This window comes from Thunnus thynnus, chromosome 1, assembly GCF_963924715.1.
Source record: "Thunnus thynnus chromosome 1, fThuThy2.1, whole genome shotgun sequence".
In the NCBI taxonomy this organism is placed as follows: Eukaryota; Metazoa; Chordata; class Actinopteri; order Scombriformes; family Scombridae; genus Thunnus; species Thunnus thynnus.
In genome coordinates, this window is record NC_089517.1 from 25105169 (window position 1) to 25132336 (window position 27168).

General features: G+C 39.6%; 2 protein-coding genes and 1 long non-coding RNA gene across 12 annotated transcripts in view; 1 reads left to right on the plus strand and 2 right to left on the minus strand.

Moving 5' to 3' along the window:
- Positions 1 to 9441, minus strand: part of ush2a (Usher syndrome 2A (autosomal recessive, mild)) — a 236830-nt gene extending 227389 nt beyond the window's left edge. The window contains exons 1-4 of one of the 4 annotated variants that reach the window (XM_067592610.1): positions 9389 to 9441; positions 2893 to 3680; positions 2036 to 2250; positions 1472 to 1696 (exon numbers count right to left, since the gene is read on the minus strand). In XM_067592610.1, coding sequence (XP_067448711.1) covers positions 1472 to 1696; positions 2036 to 2250; positions 2893 to 3501 — 1049 coding nt within the window. In that variant the 5' untranslated portion in view covers positions 3502 to 3680; positions 9389 to 9441. The other 3 variants (XM_067592634.1, XM_067592617.1, XM_067592626.1) reach the window with 3 other exon arrangements.
- LOC137184755 (uncharacterized) lies at positions 8416 to 25448 on the plus strand. The gene is made up of 3 exons (XR_010928715.1): positions 8416 to 8511; positions 25058 to 25149; positions 25372 to 25448. It is a non-coding gene; the product is annotated as an uncharacterized lncRNA (long non-coding RNA).
- The window catches only part of esrrga (estrogen-related receptor gamma a), a 184250-nt gene continuing 176482 nt past the window's right edge, over positions 19401 to 27168 (minus strand). For all 7 annotated transcript variants that reach the window (XM_067592714.1, XM_067592696.1, XM_067592705.1 and 4 more), the window contains one exon: positions 19401 to 25612. In XM_067592714.1, the coding sequence (XP_067448815.1) occupies positions 25368 to 25612 (245 nt within the window). In that variant the 3' untranslated portion in view covers positions 19401 to 25367. The remainder of the gene's footprint in view (positions 25613 to 27168) is intronic.

The window sequence follows — 27168 nt, forward strand, 5'->3', positions numbered from 1 at the left end:
ACAGGCAGTTGGCTAACATTTCCTGATGGTGATATTGACCTGACCAGACCTGACCCAGTTGTTCCTTGTTATTAGATCAATACCGCAGAGCTTTCACTTTCTTTTCAATGTTTGAAAATCATTTTAGATATATCAGAACAGACATTTCACTATGCATCAGGACAGCAGTGTGTTCTGGCAGGGAAGCTGTATTTGATGGTGTTAGACTATTCTATTTCTGTACATCGGTATTTGTGAATCATGCACATGACACACACAAGTGTCTATTTTAAAAAGCAGGAGAATTAACTATTTGAATGCTTATTTCCCATTTCTGTTTTAAAAATGGTTTTAATGTCACTGTGAGATACATGGAGAACAAATAAACCCCATCTTTAATTACAGTGTAAGTTGTAATAAATGTTTAAACTTAATAAAATACATACAGTACAAGACATTGTTTCTTCATCCTCCTCTCTTTCCTGTTCTGCCTCTGGTTCATCTGGTCAATCTCTGTGTTGTATAAACTAACTAACCACATCATTCCAGACGTGCCATGCCTTACCAAATCACCAGCCATCCCTTCCTCCTACCTATCTGTTCCCGTTCTGATGACTGTGTGTCTGCCTCAGACCTCTAGATTTTTCAATTGGTCTGACTGCCTTTTCTTTGCCAACATAAAGATGCCTTTTTACCCACCATGTGTGTTCTGCCCTGAGTCAGGTTTTAGGTACCTGAACTGTGACCCAGTGTTGAAAGTATACAAAAAACACAGCTAACTGAGTAACAACATGTTTTTAACTAGGCAATGTGCACTGTCCGATAACTGTTAGAGCTATTAGAGCCACTTCTGTAACCAGTTTTACCAAAGCTTGCTAAATGTAACACAATGTTATTGCTCCCATAAAAATGACGTGTCTTTAGGGCTCATCATTTTCACTGACATCAGAAACTAATAGCTAGCTAAGATCAATCTATTCATCAGTTATTTATACAACTTATCACTGGCTAACATACAATTCAACATTTTTAAACCACTGATATTTCTCAGTTCAGTACTGTTTATAATGAATCACATTCTGTGATGAGTTTAGATCATTGACTTCGATCAAAATCAGAATTTCAATTAATATGTTTTCTTATATACAGTCATACACACACAGACAACACCAACTGCCTGTCATGTACACTCATGCACAGCTTCTCTGTATTTGACCTTTGCGTCTTTGCATTAAATAAGAGAAAATATGTCATTTAATAGAGTTACAGCAGATTCAGAGAGAGAAGTAGCTAAATAAGATCCATCCATCCATCAATTATGTATCCATATGTTCTGTAATGCTCAGCATACATTATGTACTGTAAGATAACATTTGTAAATAGATACTTCTACTTGATACTTCTATTACTGTAAAAGAATGCATGATGTCTCCAACTATTCAACTAACAGCTATTCTTTTTCTTTCAGAGAAATTACAAAAGTTAAACTCACATCTCCCCAGGAGAGCTTGGTTTCATCCATAATGCCAGGGTGAGGGATCCTAAAGCTCCCAGATTCTGTGAGGGGGGAGAGACCAGACATCCCTGCTGGACTGGCCGAAACATCACACTACCGGATCTGCTAGAAACCCCGTCTGAGCCGGAGGTGGTTCGAGTCTCATACTCTGTCTGAATCCCAGGACGAGTGTCATTAATGTCTTCAGTTACACAAGTACCCCTGGTGTAGGAAAAAAAAGAATAGGTTAATATTTTCTCCTTAAAGGACCTTAAAAGTGTGTTACATCACTCATGAATATACAGTATGCAAGACAGTCATATGCTAAAATTAGAGAGATATATTAGATATATTATAAAAGATCTATTACAGCACAGCCAAATCAAACCAAAATTAAACACCTCGACTCCTGATTTATTCCTGACACCGTACTAGCCTACACAAGTATGTTTTTTTTTTTTATTTTGCACAGACTGAAAGGGCAGAGGTCATGAAGAATCATGTAGGCTTCTAAAAAACCTTACGAACATTCCTATGAATTTGAACAAATCATCTAATTACCTGTGTGCTGGTAATAGCAGTGGGGCGTATGGAGGTGTAGAGGATCTATAAGGACACTCCTGGATACAGAAGGCCTGATAGCACATCAGCAGCTCAGTCTGTGAAGAGGCTGACTGGCAGTAGCTGCTCCGCTCTGGAAGCCCACAGGTGGAACGAGCCGGAGAGGTGGACACAGGTTTGAAGGCAGCGATGTTCTCCATTCGTGGGAAATGTCCCTGGGAATGAAGAGGGTTGAACAAGTGTGATCTTTCCTTTTAATCTGAGTCTCTCTTGCATTGTTTACTTATTTGTGGCAACAGCAATCTGAAAAATTTGGATACAATAATAACCTATCATGCCATTTTAGCAATTTGAAGAATCTCATTCAAAGTGCTATAAAATGAAATAGAATATTGGTTACAGAACAGGGTTATGACACATTTTGTGGATAAATCTCTTACCATTACATGTTATGTACTGTATGTATGCAGTGCATTTAAAATGTGTAAGGACGGTTGTTCTCAATAAAATTATCAATAACTTTGAAAGAGAATAAAAGACACAGAGAACATATTGTATAGTCATTAATTTTACAGTAGCTTCCAATATTTTCACAAACGACATTTTGACATATTACAGTGGGAAAAGCACTGGTGTAAAAAACAAAACAAAATAATCGCTGAATTCCGTCTCGCTGCTTCAGTTTCAGGGTCCTGGTATTGTGCGTGTGTGCTCACTGTCGTGACTTAATGGGACACTTGAATAAAACAGTGCTTTTCCTACTAGGAGAAGTCAAAATGTCTGCTGTGAAAAAGTTCAATTTAATAGTCATTCAATAATCCACTACTCACTATTCCACAGACTTTGGATCTACTTACCAGTGATGAAGCAGGTTTTGGACACAGGCTGAGGAAGAAGAGAGGTAACCAGAGGAAGATATGACCATGCCTCATCCCTTTCATGATGTTTTTCTCTTTCTTCATCTCTTCCGCAGTGCCGTTCTTCAAGGGGAACTTCCACAAAAAGGCAGACCAGCTCTTGCGTTTCTCCATCCATTTCTCACTCTGCTTGGTCTCATCATATCTTTCAGCTACTGACTGAATCCCAGAGACGTCTGTCTCACTTTTGTCCTTCCCGTCCACCCATTCTCCCCAGCTTCCTTTACGATCTTTTCCAACTTTCCTGTTGCCTCGCTGCTCTTTTCCTCCTCTCTTCATCCTTTCTTTGCTGACTCCTCTGCCCCATGTTTGTCTCTTCCTCTGCAGTTTTCCTCCTTCATTTTTCCGGCCTTCTTTCTCTTCACACCATTTCCGGCCTTTGACCCCACAAGAATCCAGAATCTGATTCTGCGGTTGCTCCGGCATGTTCCGAGGATCTAGACTCTTGGACGCGGGTTCTGGAACATTCCTAGAGGCAGAGGGATGTTCAAGAACCTGGATTTCTTTCGGAGGTCTTCGAGCAGTGCTTGAATAAGTGATGGCTGTCATGGTTTCATGGTTCCAGGGTTACAGGGACATTTCTTTTTACAGGCCAGTGCCCCCAGGGTGAGGCTACGAAGCTTAGCTCTCCGTTACACTGTCTCTGTCCCTCGCACCCCCACACACACACACATCCTCACACACGAACCACAACCAAAGCCTTCACATGATAGGTAGGATTTCACAATCTAGAGAGGGAAAAGAGAGAAGGAGAGAGGGAGAGAGAGACGTGGTCAGACCAAAATCCAACATGAGACAAATCTGCGGAGACTGAAATGCCATGCAGGCTATTCCCAAGCCAAAGCCTACACTACCATGTACAGCTTGATGGAGGCACAGCTCAACTGATACTGCTACATTGCTTTCCTCTTTTTCTTCATTTTCCATTGAATTAAACATGCCCTTTTTTCCTCCTGGCATCTGGCCTCCAGGTTTTTATACAATTGGGCTGTTTTTCACATAGGTTTGTTGGAAATTGAGGCTTAGGCCAAAGCTCTCTTCATTACAATACTTATCAGCTTCAATTTCACATTTTGACACACAAAAAGAGGCCAGCAGTACAGTCATCTCTGCAGTGTTGAATTACTTGGACCCTCTTGCCCATTATGTCGGTTAGAAAAATAGATGTAAAAGCTCACAGTGTATCTAATAACGGTGCTACTATGTATTGATATATGCTGTACAAATGTGTAAATCTAAGCAGATATGGTAACACGCTATAATATCTGGTAGTTCCTCATGGTTTACCTGTTGTTGTGGATTCCAAGCACATAGCTCTATCCCCATCACAAGTGCAGCGTCAACAAACATTCAACTTGTTGCTCTGGCATGAGTCGGACAAAACAAGCTACCTGTATTTCTCCACACACCTGTCTGTCAGCGACAGCAGACGCCGCTCCAGTAGAAAAAATAGTCCTTTCCAAACATGACTTTATCCGTTGTTCTAGCCTAGACTGAATGCCAGTACAATTTTACTTGACGAGGCTCCTCTTTTTTCTTCCTGTCTTACCTCATTCTGAACATGCGGCGCGCGGTGTTAAGGAGATTACAGCGAGCCGCCATCTGGCCAGCAGCGCAGAGCAGAGGCGGCAGGATATTGGGCACAAAGTAACGACGATGGAGCGTTACACTGTTGTGGACCAAGTAACGCAAACTTGAGAGCCGCGGGGGCGGCATGAGAACAAACAGTGCGACATATCCGTTTTGCATCTGTTACAGAATACTAAAGATTGTCCGTGACAGCAAGGCATTAATACGCGATTTAAATAATTACCCCCTGCCTGCTAGTAATGCTTTACCCCCCACCTACGTGGGATGCGTCTGGGTTTCAGACAAGTGGCTCTCAGAGGAAACAGCAACGCTACCGCCGTCGCTAGGCGACGGTGATCCGCTCCGGCCAGAGAGTGTGTGGGTTGGAAACCATAATCATATAATATCAGTCAAATATGTTTTTACCAAAATACCACATCACGATTTAATGGTATCATACATTATGAGAAGGATGACAAACATCTAAAAATCCAGGGGGAAAAAAACAGGGAACAATGTCGCAAAAGGATGAATGAATGGACACATTATGTGAAATCATTCACTCATGATTCCTCTATGACTATGTGCATCTACTATTCAGCTGTGCTGTCAAACCTGGACACAAGTTGCAACTTTCTACAAACTATAGGCCTGATCCTTTACACACTTATTAAGTAAAACTGTAAAATGAATAAATGTTTTAATAACTCCAGTCTCATCAAAATTAAATTAAAGTGAATAAACAAAAAATCTAAATCGCAAAGATATTTTGTACATATAAGCTAAGTAATGTAAAATGTGTGTAAGCAGTGTAGAGTAAATGAAATTACATTAAACAGGAAAGAAGCAGGCAAAAAACCCCAAATACATGTAATGCACCAAATCACAAGGGCACTTTTACTTTGGAGATGTATTAATCAAAAGCATGATCAATAAAACCTTTACAATTACAATTAGTATCAGTTTTCAAAAAGAGGACGAGACGGAAGATCTGACATAGTGTTTACTAAAGTCACTCTGTTGAATGAGTTGTGATTAGTTCCAAATCTCAATATGAGAAATGAAGGAAGCTCATTCCAAAAAATATTTAAATGGAGGAAAAAAAGGACAGGCAAAGGAGTTGGCAAGTTTTCATTCATTGTCCTTGTAACAATGTAGATTAAAATAATCAAATTTAAAATGTTTTGTTTCTTTTCTCAATGTTTGCTTCTGGTAAAATCTGTACGCGCAGTGTGAGGTCATGAAGGACGTCTGAATACTGACAGTGTGGACGCATGACACATTTTTCCCCAGTAACTTATAATAAATCTTCTAGTTTCATAAAGCTGAACATCCACTAGGAAAAGATAAACAATCACAAAATACACACAGCCAAAGCACAAGCTGAAGTATACAGTGGTTTAGACTTCCACTGTGTGCGTAAGCGGCCTGCATTTAAATTATGTAAACATTTCTACCAAAAAAAGACCCTCTCTTATATTTTTTCCCTGCCGACAAGTTTTTGTGTTATCATACTAATCGTGTTTGAACAGCTGCAATTTGCTTTGGTTGAACAAAGGCATTCTAACTAGGTTTTAATTAAGTGTTCCTAATGACCTTAAGGAGATTAGAGGTTCGCCTTCTAATCAATACCAGGCAGAGAGGAGCAAAGGGAGGGGAGAGGAGGCGAGGGGAGGTGGCTAGGGGCTAGGATAGAGGTAGGGAGGAAAGGGGTGGAAAAGGGGGGAAAAAATGGAGAAAGCAAAAGGGGGGTAGGAAGAAGGAAGAAGGGGAAGGTTGTGGACGGAGAGGATAGAAATATAGAAATATAGGGAGTAAGGCAGGTGAGGAAAAATAACAAGTGGACGGAGGGTAGAAGGAACTTAACTATGACTTCAGACCAGAGATATTGGCTAAATGGAAACAAGAGACTCTCTTAAATAACATACATATACATTTGAAGAAGAAAATATTGCCTGCTGTTTTTGTTTGCCAACAAAATGATAATATATTTTTAATGCTCACACAAGCATCAATAAAAACTGTTAAGTAAGCTTGGTGTATCCGACATGGATACCCATGTGTAGCCTCTGATGATCTGCATGATCATTTACCTACAGAAGATTTTGAAGCTTTTCTCTTTTTGTATCCCTCATCATATTTTTCTCCTCTTTTATTCTCTCTTTTCCCTCTGAGAGTGTGAAAATGACATCACACCACCATGTCAGATAGGCTACAATCATCAAGAGCTTTGTTAGCCAAGAAGAGTTTCTCTTATCCTCTCTTCGTAAGACATTTGCATAGATTTGCACAGAGTGTGTCCACATGACAAAGAATCTAGTCATACATTGATTGTACTAATTTATTCAGCCAGGCGCATTCAATTCCAGAAATTGAAGTGCTATCACACAAACGGGATTAAAACTGGATGACGATCGCACAATTAATATTGTCTCATTTTCTAAATTACTTATGTATGACTTATATTTGGCTAAATTGTGTTTGCTGGTCTAATAACATTAAGGGTAATATGGTAAATGTAGGCTGTAAATGTATCGTCTCTCTGAGTCTCCAGAGCAGCATGAATATGTATGGAGACATCCTTGGCCTCGCTGCTGATTAGGAAAAGTGGAATAAATTGATGGCTGGGCTGTGTGTTTTTTCTATGCAAAATACAATATTAGGCTGTCCATATGGAAATGTTACATACACACACATCCACATACATGCACACACACATACACATATTATTTTTAGGCATCATAGTGTTGCATTCAAGTGCAATTTTACCTCTTGAGTGATAGCAAGGTAATAGCATGGTGCCAAATCATGAGCGTGTTGGCTGCCACTGATTTCAAATTTCTTTCTGTGTATGTGCATGTGTGTCTGCATGTATACTGAAAAATAGCAACACCAAAATTCCTCAAATCTTTATTATGATTTTGGCGTGCAGAAATAATGTCAGATGACCTCAGTACATACATATTAGCAGCAAAATGTACTTTAAGTATTAAAGTAAATGTACTGTTTTCATCCCTCTGACTGATATATTATTATATATGACATCATTAGATTATTAATACTGAACCATCAGTGTTAGAGCGGCATGTTACTGTTGTAGCTGCTGGAGGTGGAGCTAGTTTCAACTGCTTTATATACAGTTAGCTAGTTTAGTCCAGTGGTTCCCAACTTAGGAGTTGGGCCCCTCCAAAGGGTCACCAGATAAAGCTGAGGGATTTATGAGGTGTCATGAGATGATTCAGGAAAGAGTAAAAAACTAAGTTCTGATATACAAATCTGTTTTCAGTTTTTTGGACTTTCTCTCTAATCTTTGATTTTTGGGTAAATATTTGATCATTTGAACATTTATTAAAATGAAACGTGAGAAGTTTAGAGGGAAAAATCACTAGTCATACTCAAGACATCTGGAATGTGACCCCGACTACACACTGCTTTTTGTAAGACGTCAAAAGCTAAAAAGGTTGGAAACCACTGGTTTCATCTTAAACAATGTGTTGTATTCTAAAAGGTTGTTTTATTATCGGTTGTGTCAAATCTTCATCTGAAAAGTAACTAAAGCTGTCAAATAAATGTAGTTGAGTAGAACGTACAATATATCCCTCTGAAATGTAGTGGAGTGGAAGTATAAAGTATTATGAAGTGGAAATAAACAAGTACAAGAACCTCAAAATTGTACTTAAGGAGAGCACTTAAATAAATGTAGGCTACTTAGTCAGTTTCCACCTCTGATAAATATACAAAAAGTTAATTATTTCTCATTAAAAAATGTACTGTCATATCTGTGTCCCCAAGCAACAAGGTGAGAACAAAGGTTTCGACGTAAAACCAAAGACATCGATGACACACTTTCACAGCAGTAGGTGGCGGTAGTGATTCACTTTATTGTTTACCAGCCATAATACAACATAAGAACAAGAAGGACGGCGACCAAAACAAACATGTTGGTGGAATTTCGACAGCCACCACTAACCGGAGCATTGAGTGTTACAGGTAAGAAAAAAGTAAAATCAGCCGGAGGTTTGTAGGACAAAAAAATAAAAAAACAAACAGAGTCAGACAGAATTAACCCTTCATGGTCCAACAATAATAAAGTGGAAAGAAGTGAAGCAACAGCTGACCCTGAGTATCACAAATCACACATTTGCCTCAGGGCAACAGAGGAGGGATCTGTCTCCCAGGACGGACAGACATGCAATAGATGTTGTGTGTGACAGAGTAGAACAAGAAAGACAAATTACAGAAATAGCATGGAAAATAGGACGACAAAATTAAAGTGGATGTATGCTGTCTGCTGTACTTCACCGGTAATGTAACTTCCAACATTGGCTTCTGCTCTGCATATGTTAGCTAACGTTAACCATTACTTTTTTTCTGTTGTCACTGATTGTTGCTGCGTTTCAATATCCCTATGTTAGGAAGGTGACTATACAGCACAGCAACGTTAGACTAAGTTACATGAACTACCTCTCGTAACCGGCTTTATTTTTGTCACGAATAGTAGCCTAATAGTTAGTAATAGTAACCGTAATAGCCAAACTCCTGTTTGTCGGCTATTTAAAAGCCCTTTACATACATACCAGCAGCCATCAGACTATACTCTATTTTCGGCGCTAAGATGATGTGGACGTTACTGGGACATATTACATGTTGGGCCTCTCACTAACTTGATTGTTGCCATGGCTACAGTTCTGCCGAGGCGAGACCCTGCTGATAGTAAATCAGTGCGCTTTTGCAAGCCAACGCTAGCTGTCGGCAAGTAACGCTACATAACACAATTGCTGTGGGTTCAGTTGTTGACGGTCACGATACCGAGAGCATAAGCACAAGGGATGTGATGATAATAGAACCAAAAGAAAAGTCATTTCACCTCATCTGAAGACATGTTTTCTTTCCTCTCTGTGTCAAAGTCTGTTCCCACACTCGCTGCTGAGTTTTCACCAGAATTAGCTGCCCGGTATCACCACTGGTGGCAGTAGAGGCCACACAAAGCCTGACTTTATTTTTTTTTTAAACGTTAACAAACTTACAAATAACTACGGAGTGAGCGGGTCCCACGGATGTATTACAAGAGCTCATATTATACGTCCATGGCGGGTCCTCTTTAACGGAGCCCGCCATGTTGCTCCGTCATGTTTCTACGGTAGCCGAGAACGGACAAACCAAATACTGACTCTAGAGAGGGACTTTCGCGTTTTTCGCGAGTTTCGCCGTCACCGTAGGCTCTCCTACATGCTTGGAAGTGTAGGGTGAGGAGGGAGGTGTTTTCAGTTAGTTGCAATTTGTAAACTCACTGCTAAATGCAACTGAATCCTATACACTGGTCCTTCAACGTTCAACCTTTGGAAATGCAGTATACTAGCTGTGACCAGCCGTGGCTATGCCTGGCTGGTTGAGCTATGGTTGAACTGTAGATATGGTTATTGCTGCAACAGTGGCTGTTTCTATGGATATAGTGTTGCTGTAGCTGTACTGTGGCTACTCTTCACAGCTACTAATTTAACATCAGCTGAGAAAGCATCATAAAGCCAGACACTCAGGATTTGAACACAGTGCTTCTATTAGATGACTGATGTCTTGCCAATACACACCACAGGAGTTCAAGAATAGCTTCACTGCAACGCTCACAAGCAGCACAACCATGTCACTTCACTGCACGCACGCACACACACACACACACAACCCCTGCATGTATTTAGTGGTACAGCCATTGTCACAGCCATGGTAATCATAATAACCAAAGCCACAGCAGCCATGGCAATAATCACAGCAACTGCAATGGGCCAAAGCTATAGTCATAATCACAGCAGTCTCAGTCACAGCCACAGCAGTAGCCGGTCATAACACAGTGTAGAGGACTATAGGTTGACTAGCTTTCGCCAATAATACACACTATTGCTACTAATACACCCATGCTCTATGCTACTGTCAGAGCTCAGCCTTTCTCTATGGGTTAGAGGCTCAAAACTTATTGCGAGGGAACGCAAAAGTAGTAGGTAAGTAGGTAAGCCCTGACAGTCCATTATGGTTTTAAGTGTCCATGTCGTGAAAAAGTGAGAAGTTTTTTATGGCCGTCTGCCAAGACATAAGTTATATCAAGTTTCCCATTGGCCGGTTTCACAGAGATAGACTCAGACTTTACCTATGGCTCAAAACTAATCGATAGTCAAACTTAAGTTGATGTTTAAATTGATCTGTTGCACAAAGCGGCCTGGTTCTTGACTATCAGAAAAAACAGAAATGTTTGCCTTTTGGAAGAATCCAACAGTTACAAGGATATTGTACTGGAAAAATTCTGGAAATTTGGACAGTCTTCTTACTGCAGTGTATTCCACAACAGGTTACTGCAGTCTCTAAAACTCTTTCTCTTCAAATTACTTGCTCCACAACATTGTTCACAAACCACAAATTAAGTTTCATGTTTTGTTCTTTTTGCATTGGGTGCCACTGGTCAGTAGGTGTCACTGGTTGTTGCCATGGAAACTTGGCCCCTTAATACTGAGTTGCTAACCTTTTCAGCTTCAGTTTCGTCAGTTTTTATTTTTGTGAAACTATCTAACTTACATTAGACTGATCTAAGAACAAAGTTAAGTCTGGCCTAACGCTACACACCAGGCTAAAGTATTTCTGTGAAACAGTCTATCTGTTCAATGAGCAAGAATTGATATGAGGAAAAACTATACTGTGTGAAACTTGGATATGTAGCTGCACTGTTGTAAGGTTTATCATGACTGTCTCTGCCACTTTCCACTGGCACCTATGTCATCCTGTTGTCTAAATTCTCCATTTTGTTCACTTCTGTGCTCCACTCATACACCTCTGCCTTCATTCACTCCTTTCCCCTCTCCCCTCCTCATGCCCTCAGTCCCTCTTCCTCCTTCACCGCTCCTCTCTAAATGTCCTCTTCTTTCTTGTCCTTGTTCTATGCAGCATTTTCTCTCTCTCTCTCTCTCTCCCTCCCTCTCTCTCTCTCTCTCTCTCTCTCTCTCTCTCTCTCTCTCTCTCTCTCTCTCTCTATATATATATATATATATATATTCTAATCCATGTTCATCATTTATCCATCCTCGGCTCTGAATGAAATGCACCAGAAACTAGATATGAAAACAATTTGGCTTTTCCTAGGCTTTTCAGAATTCATACCCTCAAGTCACACTGTCCATATTGTGTGTGTGTGTGTGTGTGTGTGTGTGTGTGTGTGTGTGTGTGTGTGTGTGTGTGTGTGCACGCGTGCACGCTTTCTGCCCCCTATTGGGGTTGAGGCCAGTGACACCCTCAGGGCTGTGCTGTCCAATCCCCTCCATGCTGCGTTTCTATAGGATTGAATTAACCTCCTGCCTCTCTTCACAATGCACATACACATAATCATACAGTCTCTCTCACACACACACACTTTGTCTATGCCAATCACCTTTCCCCTGTCATGGGCTGTATTTTTAGCTTGGGGCACTTCACTTAGATTCAGCCATGGGAACCAACCTGCTAAATGCACAGGATTTGTTTATGTATTTTCTCACAGAATACGTTGCACATGAATGGCTGTATAGGCACAACAGTAGGTGTAGTGTGGACTAAAATGTTAAATGTTTAGCTGGCCATCAGGTAAAACTTAAAGCCGCATTAATAGATTTCTGACCATTAAAGGGCAAAATGTAGCAAAACAGAAATCTACAGCTAAATCTCTGTCTTGCTGTGAACATTTGAGTTGAATTGTGAGATTTACTATTTCGACTTGGAAAAAATGAAACGAGATGTCCCTTTAAGTCATGCTTCCCACTTGGGAAGTCAAGTATGTTTTCTTAAACTTCAGTTCCTGTGTGGCTTCTCACATCCATAAAAACCTCCACCAGCAGACAACAGCTTCTTTCCAGAAGCAGTTGTTCTACTAAATAGTTGGATTTGTTATCAAACTGGACTTTACATTTCACATCCATCATTAAATCCCTGCACTTGTCACTTTCTTAATATCAAACTGGATCTAACATTGTACATTGCATCCAACCAGTTACATACTTTAATTATTTATGCACATGTCACATTTAATTTTTCCTCTTGTCACCTTCATATATTTCATACATTTCATTTCTTTGTCCATAGCACAGTCCAAATTTCCTTTACAGTCAATATTTCAAGTTTTATATCCCATTTCAAAACTATTATTATTCCATTTAGTATATAGATTTGATGAAATGAAAATTTACTTTTAATATTATTTAGTTTATAACCTTACTTTTGTTCTATTTTTATTCATCTATATTGAAAACGTCTTCTTTCCTGCCTCTGTTGGTGCATTGTTGTGTTTCTTGGCACATTACCACCACCTGCTGATCAGTGGAATAGTGTAAAACCATTGGCAGGAATGGGTGTCGTGTCACCTGCTTTCACGTGCATGCTTGTCTTCTTGCATGTGTACAAAAACAAATGAAACAGGGACCCACTTGTAAAACAGTGCTCCATAGCGGTATAGCGGATATAGATTCAGATTCATTTTTCTGTCGCCACCTGTAAGTCACATTATTCACTCTTCTTTTAGCTCTGTTTTTGGTTTCCACCTACTCCTAAGAAAAACATCCGGCTCTTTATAAGCTGAATGCAACACTATGTTCACCTGCTACTTGTATGTCTGCTGTTCAGTGCTGGGTAGGTAGTGTATAGTGGGTTTTTAGAACTTTTTGGCCTGCCTACTGTGGCTAATTCCAGACAAAAACTCCTTGTAGCTTACTGGTTAAGACTCATGCCACATAGCCGCAGTGTCCGTGGTTCCATTCTTGCAGTGGACCTTGGTTGCATATCATTCGCAGCCTCTCTCTCTCCCTTGTTTCTTGTAATCTCTCAACTTTAAACAAAAATGTATTCTGCATTCAGAATTTAAAGTTAAGTAATATTTATAAAAATGCACATTTTTACAAAGGACATAATTTCTGAACTAGTTCTTGTATCTTGACACTTTGTAAACAGAAATGAGTTAGTGAAATTGTTTGAGCCTTCAATACCGAAACATTAATTTCTGAGCTTGCATTGTGCTATTAACATACATATCAGTTCTGGCAAGCTCTAATTGGTTTTCTGAGGAAAAGTGGCTGCTACATATCAAACCTTCCAGCTATCTATTGGCCACTAGTGGGGGATTTAAAGTGCCACTAACTCACTGGCCAGTGACACATCAGACTATTTATTAAAGTACACTAACTTAATGAATGGCCCATAGAATGGAGAGTTAAAACATTTACTGTCCTCAGAGAGAGATAGAGAGCAATAGACACACAAAGAGGGTGGGAAGGGGGAGAGAGAGCGGGAAAGAGAGAGGAGAGAGTGAGAATAAATGGCCCCATCGTATAGAGTTAATACGTTAAAAGTGCAAATAGACAGCTGACCCTCTTATAGCTCGCACATGCAGCTCAGACACACACAGTCACCTAAGCCACTTTACACCCTGCGAGATAGAGGGATGGGGGACAGAATGGAAAAAAAGAGAGGGAAAGATGTAGAGTGGGATGACACAAAAGGGTGGGATGATGGCAAAGGACAGAGGACAGCGAGAAACAGAAGGGAGGCAAGTGACTAAGGAAATTTATTATAATGAATAAGATAGAAAACAGTGAACGAGAAAAAAGAACGAAAGAAAGATCAAAGACCGAATGAAAGAGAGACATTGCATAGAAGAAAGAGGCTTGATAAAGGAAGAGAACACAGCAAGTAAATCATTGAAGGTTTGCACAAATGAGTGGGCAAAAACTTAAAAGCAGAATGGTCTGCTAGTTAGCATGTAAGCTAAGTAGGCTATGTTTGATGGATAGAGGGTCAATGCAATTACAGTAAAGTTACAAGTACAGTTTTTTTCTTTAAATTTCTGTACATAAAGAACATTTCACAATGTTTATTATCTAGACTCTAATGTATAAGCATAAAACAGTAATTGTTTGTGTCCATGTGTGCTCACATCTGTTCACCTTTCTTGTGTATTTTTCTCCATCTATACCCATTTGTGCACTAGTTGGTCTGCCACTGTGTTCTGTGTTACTCTCCTTATCTGTGTTTCTGTGTGTGTGTGTGTTTCTGTGTGTGTATGTGTCAGGGGAGCTAGATGCTGTGAAAGGCCATTACCACCGTGAGTCCATGTCACTAGGCCTGTGAAACCCAAGGGAACCCCACCACTGATACAAGGGGATATGAGGATAAAACACACACACACACACACACACACACACACACACACACACACACACACACACACACACACACACACACACACACACACACACACACAGGGACATAGAAATTTAGACACATACAAATAGTGCTTACATATAACCACATGTGAACCCTATAAGATTGTAAAATTATAAATCACACATGCCAAAATGGACATACAACCACCTACCCACATACATACATATAAATGTATATATATGTACACACACACACACACACACACACACACACACACACACATAAAGCTGGTTAAATAGCCCCAAAACAGGGCTTTGAAACACCATCAGTGCGAAGCTGCCACACATTAGCACTTTACAGGTCACAGCGCTTAAAACAGATATGGTCACCCTTGGAGACCGCCCTGTTTGACACCATATTAGGAGGAGAAAATCACATCCAGACTTTCTCCCAAACCCAATAAGCATCCCTCTGAAATAAAATCATCAGTATGAGGTCTGAATGAAGAAGTAGGTTTGTGTAACTGTGTTACCTGTAGGTTCTCTTTTTTTTTTCTTAAACATCACAGATTTCTGAGGAAAACCCAGCGCACCAGAAAGGAGCTGCATTTCTCTCTGTACTGTAGGTTAAATGATTAAAAGCTGGGGGAGGGCTTGCATCATATTCATGATTGATAGCATTGTCCTGGTTTTCATTACCTCTTGTGTATTGTTACTCCATCAACAGACTGGTTGTCACAAAATGTGTCCCTCCGCCAAAAGTTAAAATTTTTGTTTGTGTTCTTAAATGAATTCTTGCTGTTCCTGCTGTTGTTTAGCATGTTATTTATTTTGGAGAGTGATATATGTAACTTACTGCTGCTAATAACAGCCTACAAAGCACTTAACAATGAACATTACAAAACAACAATAAACGAAAATTAAGGTGATACAAGGGAGGCGACAATAAAAAGTGAAATCAAAGCAGTTAAGTAGCATATTAATTGCATAATACCATTACATAAATGCAGAGTTTTAAATATAGCTATTTCCCTTACAGTTAGGGTGACAAATAGGAATTAGTGAAATAATATTGCCGGTTGTCAAGGTGATTCTTTTTTGTATATGTGCACAAATGCTCACGACTGTCAGGTGCATGTCAGTTGTGGTCTGACATGATTTCTTAAAGATATTCACAGTATTATTTTAGTTTAGGACTGCATGTGTATGAGTGCAGGACATTAAAAAAAATCACCCAGGTGAGGTGTCATGGTTTGAAAAATACTGGGAACCACTATTCAAATCATATAATGCGGTCAGGCACACTTGTCTCTTGTCCTGTGGTAACCTGGTTTATAGATCAGCGGCTCTTTATCAGCGTCACCACAAATACTGTCTACTTTCTCATCAAAGCTCAGATCTTCATCCAAGTAAGTTGAACTGTTAAGTAAGTAAATGACTAGTAGATGAATGTAATGGAGTTCTGAAGATAGAAAATGATCTTGTCCTTTGGATTTGGATTCATTAAAATCAGCAACGTTCAACACTTCATATCTGCAAGGCAGCTTCTAGGACTGTCTAGACTAATGGTGTCATTAGCTGTTATGGGCAGCTATAACTGTGTGTCATTGGTATAACAGTGAAACTTTATGCATGTAAATGGAGAATGAAATGGGGCCGAAAAATTAACCCTGTGGAACCCCAAAAATAACGTCTGCTATGGATATATTGCTCGTGGTGATTGAAAACGCTTTCTCAGATGGCTGACTTTTAGAAACAGTGATTTTAGTGTGAACAGCCACTCAGAAACAGTTTTCACAACAGCTCATCACAATTATCAGCGGTGACAGATCGGGGTTATATCCTCGTTTTAGTGCTCAGGTTGAGGAATCACAAAGAGCTGCATCATTCATTAGTCAGTAATGCTGAGTCGGGTAGAGCAGAGCTGTGCTGAGTTTTATTTTCTGACACACAAAAGAAATCAAACCAATTTGAATCCTGAGCTGAGTAATTGAAAAAAACGAGTGTAAAAACAGAGAAATACAGTGAGAATAAGAGGAAGAGATTATGAGAGCAAAGAGGCGATAGCAGAGGAGCAAGATAAAGGGATGAAAGATGCTCAGAGAGAGACAGAGATTGAAGGAGAGATGTAGATGAAGCCAGAAGGTGGAGGAGGAGAAGAGAGGAGTTAAGTTGGCCATTAGCGATGCGGCGTGTGGAGCCCGCTCTTACGTGTGTTCCACAAGGTTAACGATAAGAGCCCCTCAGCAGCTGAAATGCTCAAGTAGCTTTTATCGTATCATAATAATGAATCAAAGATAAAATAAAATAAATGAACTCCAAAAGGCAAGGAAGTAAAATAAAACATATGTGCAGAGGGCTGGTTGACCAGGCAGCAACCCGAATAGAAGAGGGAGAGAGAAATCTGAGAAAGAGAAGGGAAAAAAGGAATAAAAATCTCGCCCTCTTTCGGCTAATATCTTCTTATGTCATCTGGTTGAAAAATATTTGCCTGCGGGTCAGGGCTCCCCCTGTTAGAAAAAGGCTTCTTAAAACGCTTCATGGCTCTCTGCTACATTAAATATCTGGCCTCTGCATCCCATTTACTGCTGCTGGCTATTAGGGAGAGGGAGAGAGAGGAAGAGGGGAAGAAAATAGGAATAAAAGAAAAACAGGGACATGAAAGGATGGGGAGAACAAGAAAAGAGAGATACATGATAGAAAAGAAACAAATAAAAATAGCACAATAACAACAGTTAAGCCTCTGTTGATTTGATTTCTACTCGTGTTTGCTTTTGCTTTTGTGGGGCGTCTTCTCTTTAATGCTGCACACAGCATGTCTTACATCAGCGTGTGTGTGTGTGTGTGTGTGTGCGAGTGTGTGTGTGTTTAGTGCCCTTGGCAAGAGCAGGAGATCTGGCTATTCAGAATGGACAGTAGTTAGCCACCCACCGGAGCAAGCTGTTACCACTTCCTCTTCCCACCTCCTCCCTTCCTCCCATCCTCCCCCTCTCTCCTTCGCCATCTATCCATTCATTCTTCATTGGTCTGTACTTTACTTGAAGGGATAGTAGCTGATACACAGAACAATAAAGGGACGACGATTGGCTATAGTTTAGAGAAGTGGGCTTTTTGCCTGTACGATCACAGGTTTGAATTTGCAGCACTGGGTAGATTAACATTGGATGAATTGTGATTGCAGTGTCCTTAGGCAGGGCACTAAAATACATTTGCAAACACTGTCACAATCAAAAAACTGTTATATTTCTTTCATCAAGTCCGCTGAAGTTTGTAGAAAAAAACATACTCGTGCCACTGCTAGGCAATTTTGTACTAAATAGGCTGTAACTTTGGAAGATACCGACTTGTTTTAGCTAACTCAGACTGCTAAAGCCTAATATTAGCTTCATATGAACTTTGGAATGTATTTTTGCACAGAATGAGGGCCATGTATTTTGGCCCCCATTTCTTACAGGGTAGTCACGTTCACGTGGCTTCAGGGTCTGTATTGAGAGTAGGAATAGTTGCAGTGACCAAGACCCATTTCCACGTACATATTGGCACATCAGTATTGTGTTAAGACAGACTTGAAAAAACCTGAACCTATCTTTTAAAGTTTTGTGTTGGGATGTTCAAGATCTGCACATTGGTAGAGTCACTGAGACTGGGGGCACCCCATCACCAGAAAAGAACATTAATATTGGAAAATAGACCCTTTTCATGGCACATTTTGACTGGTCAAAGCAGGAAAAGCACAGGTGTAATTAATAACAACGATGGCTGCATTCGATTTAGGTGAGCCAGTTCCAGCTCCAGTATTGCGCCTGCTCACTCACTGACGTGGCTTTTCTGGAACAATTAGTGGAATGGAGTCATTGTTAACGTTATTATTTACATCACTGCTTTTCCTGCTTTGACAAGTCAAATCGTCTATGGAGAAAAGGGTTTGTTCTGCAAAATCCTCACTTATGTTCGATAACAACATTTCTTAAAAATGTTTTTAAAAGTCAAACATTACACGCTCACCCCAACATCCACAGCTTACTTGTAGCCTCGCTGCATAACGGGGACGTTGGAATATCTCAATCGCCCCCTGGTGGCTAGCTGCAGTATAGGCCATAAGCCCCTCCCCCTCCATGTTAGCGGATGAGTCGAACTAAAAAGTCAAAGTACACAGCAAATAAATTTTAAAAAGGGGGTGTGACGTCATGATTGACAGCTGTCACAGCTGCTCTAAAACCTCCGTCAGGTGCCCAACTCTACTGGCTCCAAATTATGTCAAACAAGCAAGATGGCAGCTCCCAGAAAGGAGATATTTTGGCTCTACTTTAGCATAGCGGTAGTGAGTGGAGACGCGTCGTGTATATTTATATATAGTCAGTGGTTGCTATCAATCATGTTTGATGTGCTAGTTTTCAAGTTGAATCATCCACTCTGGCCATTGCCTTGATACTATGTCAGAAGTCTCTAAACAAAATGACATACAGTAAATAGTCTGCAGCTGTTACCTCCAACAGGTGTAGCTGAAACTAAGTCAATGCTTCATCACAACAAGAATTCCTGGATGGCTTCAAGGTGTGAATTAGTGGTGTGAGATACAGCACTGCTGGAAACTACTGTCGCATGCAGTCTCTGTTAACTGTCTTAGAAAAGATTAAGCATGTATCTCAATTAAAAGAGACACCCACACCGGAAACAAAATGTGTGAAGAATCAAAGAGTCACAAGACAGGTGTCAAAACTGGAAGCCTGGTTTTAATTGATATTGCTCTACTGTAATAATCCTGAAAGGCATAGTCTGGAGTAACACATGTAATGTTTCAACCCATAGTAGTTTAAGTTACAGAATCATAGGTCTCTCTTTTTGCATTGAACAATATATACAATGTGAAATAAATACATTTACACAAATGGACATTATCGTTGGAGCACACTTGTATGATACACATCACAAAAATATACAGGTAATTGTTTATTTTTTATTTTTTTTCATTTACTGATGTGAAGCACATCTAAAATCTACGGACATGTTTTTAATTACACTACAGGGTCTTCTCTCATCCGCAACTCTTCTCCACCACGCAAGGGTCTTTTTTATCTTTAAATATCCTTTTTATCCAAATCGACTTTCTCTCTCCCTTAAATATTTACTTCATATTTGCAGATTCGGGCCGCAGAGTTAGCTGCAGCACATGTGGCAGTTACATTTGGGGATTAAATACAACTAAATGACTAAACACTGTAAAGCTGTAGACAGACACAGTTTGGCCTCAGCAGTTTTCAGGGGCAGCCATGGAAGATGGACAATCCTGCTTTGTTGCGATGGCTAAATAGCTCATCGTTCTGTTTCAGCTGAAGTATTACTACATACAGTATTTGCAGCTAATGGATCTTAGTTCCAGATGAGGGAAATAACATGGTTCCTAAAAGTGCAACCAGGTCAAACTCTTTCCATCAGTGGCTCTGCAAAAAAAAACCCCCATCCAGTCCTTCTTCCACCGCTCCTCAGAGAAAACACCAGTTTACTTTGTTGTAACATTGATCACCTTGTTATTTAAATGGTTTTAATACTAACTGCAGAATAATTCCAATAGCTACATCAGCATTCGGATCTATAACCCAACACAAACAAGTGCAACTCTTGCCTCGTTGAAGTACAGTCCTCAAAATATTGCTTTTTAACAAGAAAAAAAAATTGCACATGGGAAAACACTCTTGTCCTGTTCATCTAAATAATATCCTTGATATGAGCAGTTTGTTACATCAAAGCCTCTGAAAGAAACACACAGTCTCCCTCCTGATTCTGGCTGGTCATAGTTTTTAGTCGGGTCCTGCATTTTTTGCATACCTATAACTTTGACTAGCAAAAGAAAGTGGCACACAGTGACCCATTTCCTATCAAGAGAGAAACTTAAAACTTAATTCTGCTCTGGGATAAATAACTGTGATGTCTTAATCACTTTCAATTAACTACATATGATAAATATATGATATTTAATTTGTTTTGAATCATTTCTACATAGCAGCATTTGCTAATAGTAGAAACATTTTAAAACATGGCTATTAGCCAAATTCAGCTCAGCCTTGATCACCTCAGGGAGACTTGTAACATCTTTCATCAGGAGCACACAGGATTGGTTTGACAAATAAATACAAACAGCAGAGAACAGTAACAGAAGAGAAACAATAGTAAGAAAACAGCAACTTTCTCCCATAAGTTGTGTGTAGATTAATGTACAGTAGCTAACAGTTAACACCAACGTCTTTCTGACATCGAGAAGTTAGTGTCAGTAACAATCAAAATAGGAAACTCAGTCATAGGGGACTTCACCTACAAATATCTTGTATGCACCTGTGCAATATTTTTTCTAAAACATTACATGTTCATGTTTAAGACCATTGATGAGCCCTAGAATATTTGAATTTATGCCATTTGTAGCGCAGAATCTATAAATCTATAAATGGGTATAAAGAGGTACAATGAGTATAATAACATGTTCATTAAAGGATGTTGAGAATTTTCTTGTGGTTCTTAATTCTGGGCCCAATGCAGAACCGTGTCCCACAATGTAATAATGAGCGCATGTTTAAGAGAAACAGCAAGTGCAAACTAAACATGTCAAGCTTTTTTTTAACATTCTTTTCCCATCAACCTTCATCTGTCCGATCACTTTTCACTCTTTGTCGTAAAGCAAGATATTTTTCCAGAAATGAGCTGAAAAAACAGAAAACAATGAAAATATTTTTTAAGAAAAAAAAAAGGTTTATCTTCATATTTTGCCGAGCTGTATGGAAGGCAGTTATGTACAGCGAGTTTATCAAAGAAGAGTCACCTACAGTTCTGAATTATTACTCAAATGCCCTTTTCATTTCATCTTTATTTAAACCTAAAGATATACAGTATATTGTTTATTCTACAGGAAAGTTACACAAATGATCCCTTTTAAATACTTGTAAGGTGTTTCTTCATTTAGATACTAAATATTTCATTATTTATGTATAGTTTGGTAAAGATGAGTACTGTAATTTGATCCTGGTGGTCTAGTAAGTTTCTAGAAGAAGAGCCTTAATATCCGGTTCGGTTCATTGTGAGAGAATCCGTTACCCAGACCCTCAGCGGGCTGATCCGACAGACAGACAACATGGCCTCTACTCTACTCTGTGTCGTCTAAAGAAGAAGCACACGGCACAAGAACGGGAATCACCACAAGAAAAAGTACACAGCAACGCCTTAAGAGGACTCAACAGAAGAGGAAAAGATCCAAAAAAGAAAGAGGACTTGAAAACAAAAACAGACAAAACAAAAGAAACTGTTTTTTATCCTTGATAGAAAAAACAGCGAACATGAAACACACATCGAGGCTGAACTACATTTTTTTTGTTCTTTTTTTTTTTCTCGCTTTTGTTTCCAATAAAATGTCTTATGTTTGAATTATAATCTGTATAATTTACAATATACAATGTTTAAGAAGGCTGAGAAAATACCCCTTACTAATAATACTGATGTTTGATACAGAGCGTGTGATGTTAGAGATCAACTACACTTAAACCGCAGCACTCCTCAGCTGTGACAAGTTGCCATTTTATATTAGATTACACCGTCATCTAGATTAAACATTTTGGCATTCTTATTCGGCATTAGAAATTACACAAATAATGATATTTTAAAAAAAAATCCCTCGACTGTCTTCGCCTGTTAAAGCTGTGATCGGTCAACTATGCAGTATGCATCCTCGCCATAACAATGAAATCAATGTTTCTTCACTTGACTATAAAATGCTTTCTGTCAGCTCGACTTTTTCCGTTTCCTGCATGTAGACGTTTCATCTGAACTGACTGGAAATCACTATCAAATAACACTGTGGCCATTTGAAGTCTGTGACAGCTGCAGATTTAGTTGCAGGTGAATTAAGTCACATTCTAAAAAAAAAAAAATACTGTCCTACACGACCTGGTTTGTTAAATCTTAACACAGGTCAAGTAGCTGATTTACATTACAACACAAGCTAGACAGTTAGGAAATAGATAAGTTATGATTAGCAGTAAAAATGCATGTGATTAATCCCCCTTCATTTATATTAATTCAGATAGTTTATGGTAGGACTGATGGTGTTAAAGCACTTAGAAATTTTCTTTGAATTGTTAAAATAAAGTGAACAGCAGGAAGTCGAATAGTGAGCTCACATAAAGCAGTCAGTGCCGTGTTTTTCTGATATTGTTTCTGCCAGCGCCAGATCTCTCAGTCAGGTTGCTCTGATGGTCCCAAACACTCGTCTACATGGCCGACGAAATACACTACACACCCTTCAGGATGCAATGGACGAAAACTGTTATTATTGCACTGTTGATTTTAAATAAATAACCGTCTTGTTTTACTCAGATTAAATGTGACAGCAGAAAAGAGCTCGGTCACAGGAAAGGTGCAAACATCAGAGCCATGAGTTAACTGCAAACTGGGTATTGGATCTTTGAGTTTTTAGCTTCTTGTTCTTTGACTCTCATTCCTCAGACATCTCTCCTGCCATAATGTGATGAAAGCATCTCACGTTGATGTTCCTGGTCCTTATTTTTGACTGTCTCCGAGAAAGTAATTGTTGACTGTTATCTAATAGCTTATGGCAAGTTACACAGAAAGAAAGAGAAGCTACAAACTCTCCTCAAAACCCATCCTCTCTCTCTCTCTCTCTGTCTCTCCCCCCCTCTCCTCCCGTTTAATTTAAGACTGGCACGTAATGTTAATATTGCAGACTTAGTCCATATGCACAAACCCCTCCTTTTAAAACCACTATTGCTCAGAGTTTCTAAGATAAACGCTGATTTGTTAATACATTATTACTTGTTATATTTATATATATATATATGATAATTGCTGAACGTGGTCAAGCTGATAGAAAAAAAAAAGGAAAGACATATTGATTGATTCAGTTTTAAGAAGACAATATTAATAACAAAAAAACAAAGCCGTGTTATATGTCATATACAGGATGACAATTATTTACAACCCTAATATTGGTATCATCGCTAAGATTATTTTCAAGATAGAAATTAAGAAAAAAAAAAAGAAAAAGCAGTTTCAAAGCAACAATAGTTGTTCTTCAGTCAGTTTCGTCAGCACACCTTTCCTTCTGGTTTGTATTGCGTTGAGTGACTAAAGCTCCTCCCCCCCACATCACTCCCTGAACAAATCACATAAAATATCTCCGTCCTGACACAAGAGATGATCTGGAAGTTGTGAACGCAACAGAGCGAGGAGGGTCGTACTGAAGTTGCAGTTTTTTTGGGAGTTTGGACGGGTGATGAGCATGTGCTGGGCTATTCTTAATGGCACATTGATGGGCTGAAATCTCTACTGACTTGGTGTGTGTGTGGTGAGCTGCAAATCCGGGCCACTGAGGAGCTGAAAATGTTTCAAACAGACAAACGCAAGAGCGGCGTTTGACAGAATATAGAGCGTCATAGAGAATGTGAAGTCAGCCTACATCTACCAGTTGGAAACCATTCTTCACGGTACAGATCAAGTCTGATGTCAGGCCATTTGTGAGGGATATTTTATTTACTTATAAACTGTCAATAAATCACGCCTCAAGTGGTTTGAATATCTGAAACCATTTTTAGCTTTATGAAGTGTGCAAACACTAATACTGTGGTAATACTGACAGGTTTGTGAGGCCAGGATCGATGGTCCTCAACAAATACAACAAATAGTCAAGTTGTAGTTGAAGCAGGGGGAATCATGGGAAACCAGGAACTGAATTTAGGGAGAACCACAAAGTGTTTACCGCAGTGGTTTCCAACTCTGGTCCTTTGGAAGTTCAAGTCCTGCTGGTTTTCATTATAACCATAACAATTTGAAACAACTGGGTGAAACAGAAAACCAGCAGTACTCTCGTTCTTGAGGCCCAGGATTAAAAGCCACTGTTTTATAAAACCAGAAACAGTTTCGGGTTATGACAGTAAAGTTTGCTGGCATCCTCTGAATGGATGATTTCCATTCTTTGGCAGGGCAAATCTCCTCTTCTTTTCTCTCTGTCCATCCATCCAAATTTCATTATACATGTAATTTGACAACAAACGTCATTAATACTTCTTCAGTGTTCTTTTTTTCCTCCACTCGTTTTCTTCTCGAACACTTAAAAAACTCTGTGGGGGAAATAGGTCGGGAAAAGGAGACACGAGTGCAGTCTTACAGTCTCTCAGAACTAAAACGAAGAGTTTTTTTCAGTTTCTTTTTAAATGTGTCCTCATTTAAGCATTTGTCGCAAATAACATCTTAATCGTTATTAAATGCATAAGTGACTGTTTTCGCCATTGTCATTGTTCCGAGTCACCACAGTAACTGTTAATTGGTTGTTATTAGTTTTAAAAGGAAATATCTTCTTCCCTTGGTAATAGGGGGGTCATGTCAGTCTCTCAGCATCTTCCCCAAAACAAAAGGTCAAGTGAGCGCCCTTTTGTCAAACACCGGTGGAGGTTTTGGGGTTCAGGTAAGAGATGTAGGTGACTTGTTTATTCATAGGGGGATGTGTCAGCAGACATACAGTACTTAAGGGTCGTATTTCTGTGTGTGTGCGCGCATGTGTGTAAGAGTGTGTGCATGTAAAAGAGCAAGAGGTCATTCAAAGTTGTTGTTTAGAGTTTGTGTTGAAGCTCGGGTGGTTCAGACTGGTGTGTAGCTGTCCTTCCATCTGTCCCCCCCCTGTCCTCAGACCTTGGCTTCCAGCAGCTCCAGGAAGAGTTTGTGCATTGGGACTTTGCCGTCCTGCTTGATGCTGTAGAAGTGCTGTACAGCCTTGGTGGACGTCTGGCGGAGCAGGGGGAGGGTCATGAGCAGCTTGCCCGCCCGGCGGGGATCCTCCTGGTGCTGGGAAGCCTCGTAGTCCTGCAGGGCCTCGTGGAGCACATCCTGGAGTTTCTGCACTGCATCCACATCTTCAATGTGCATGGAGTCTGGAGAAAAAGGACACAGAATTCTAGATATATAATAAAAAAAACAACTAATCTGGGCAAAAAGATATTTGAACAAGCATATTTGAATATTTATATTTTCCAATCACTTTCACTTTTGTCCAAAAATGTTGTTTTATTGGCTAAATCTGGTCCCTTCCTTAACAGCTATCGTTTAACAATAACATAATATTTGAAAAAAAACATAATAAAAATGTCTCTCCAAAGGGAAACTGTGTAGGTTTTCAATATTTTTTTGTGTGCATATCATTAGAATATAATGTATGGAGAAAATAAATAGGATGTGTACAAGTTAATACACAGTAAAATATGGTTTTTGCTGTTCAAATAAATTTGTGTAAATGAACAAACTGTCTTGTTAAAACAGGTATCAGCCTCCTAGTGTGCAATGCACCCTTTCACAAATACTTTTCTTTTAGATTTTCCAATAATAAAAGGCAAGCAGGTTTTGAAAGCTCCCACAACTCGTCTGGATTACATTTACAACAGTATGTGTCTTTGTCAGTGTCTGTGCCCCCTCTGTCTGCTGTGTTATTGCTCAGTGCCACAGAGGGGAGAGGTGCTAAAGACGCCATCCAAAATCCCAACAGAAACAATGCAGGAATGCTACTGCAAGCTGTGACTCAGGTCTGTACTGTAGAGTGAAATGTAATTTTGATGCATGAGGCCGATGTGCAGTATATGTTTCTGCATTTGGATACATGTCAGTGAAAAACATCAGTGTTTTATGTGGCAGACTAAGGAAGGAATTGTACAAAAAGCTTATTTTCTAAACCTTGAAAGTATAATTATGTGTTAACATTTCTATTTAACAGTCTTAAGCTGAATATGCTGGTATACTTTTTAACATTGCTTTGTAATGTAGATCCTAAAACTACAATCAAACTAAACTCAGGCATGGGTCTTTAAATTCAGGGGCTGCTCCCTTCTCTGTCTTTAAAGCGTGGATCTGTGGGTGTGATGAATGGATGGACAGAGAGACGTGTGGGCGGAGAAAAAAAAAGACTTGTAGAATGATGGAGAGATGCATGAACACCTAAGAGTGTGTGTGTGTGTGTGTGTGTGTGTGTGTGCATAAGTATTTGGCTGCACACATCTGTAATCTCTCTGTGAGCTGGCATGTAAGGTGTGTTTCAGCAGTAAAGGCTGAGAATGTCCCTCAATAATAATGCTCCATATTGCCCCTTAGGGAGGCAAAGTCTTAATGTGAGCTGGCCTTTAGCTCCCAACCTCCGATCAATGTCTCCGATCAATGACTACATGCATGTTAAATAATAATCACAAGGCAACTATTGATAGGCCACCCCCACACGCCACACCCCAACACACACACACACCTACTTGCACATGTACACATAAAGTAGAGCTGTAGAGGGGATGTGGTTTTTCACACATGGACACACACATGCACACAAAGTATGGATGTGACACTGTCCGTTAAAAACATACCGTATGTGTGTGCATGATACTATTAGTGTACAAACTCTACTTTTAGGGTTTTGGGATGACCTTTTATCACCAAGCAATTTCATTTTTTT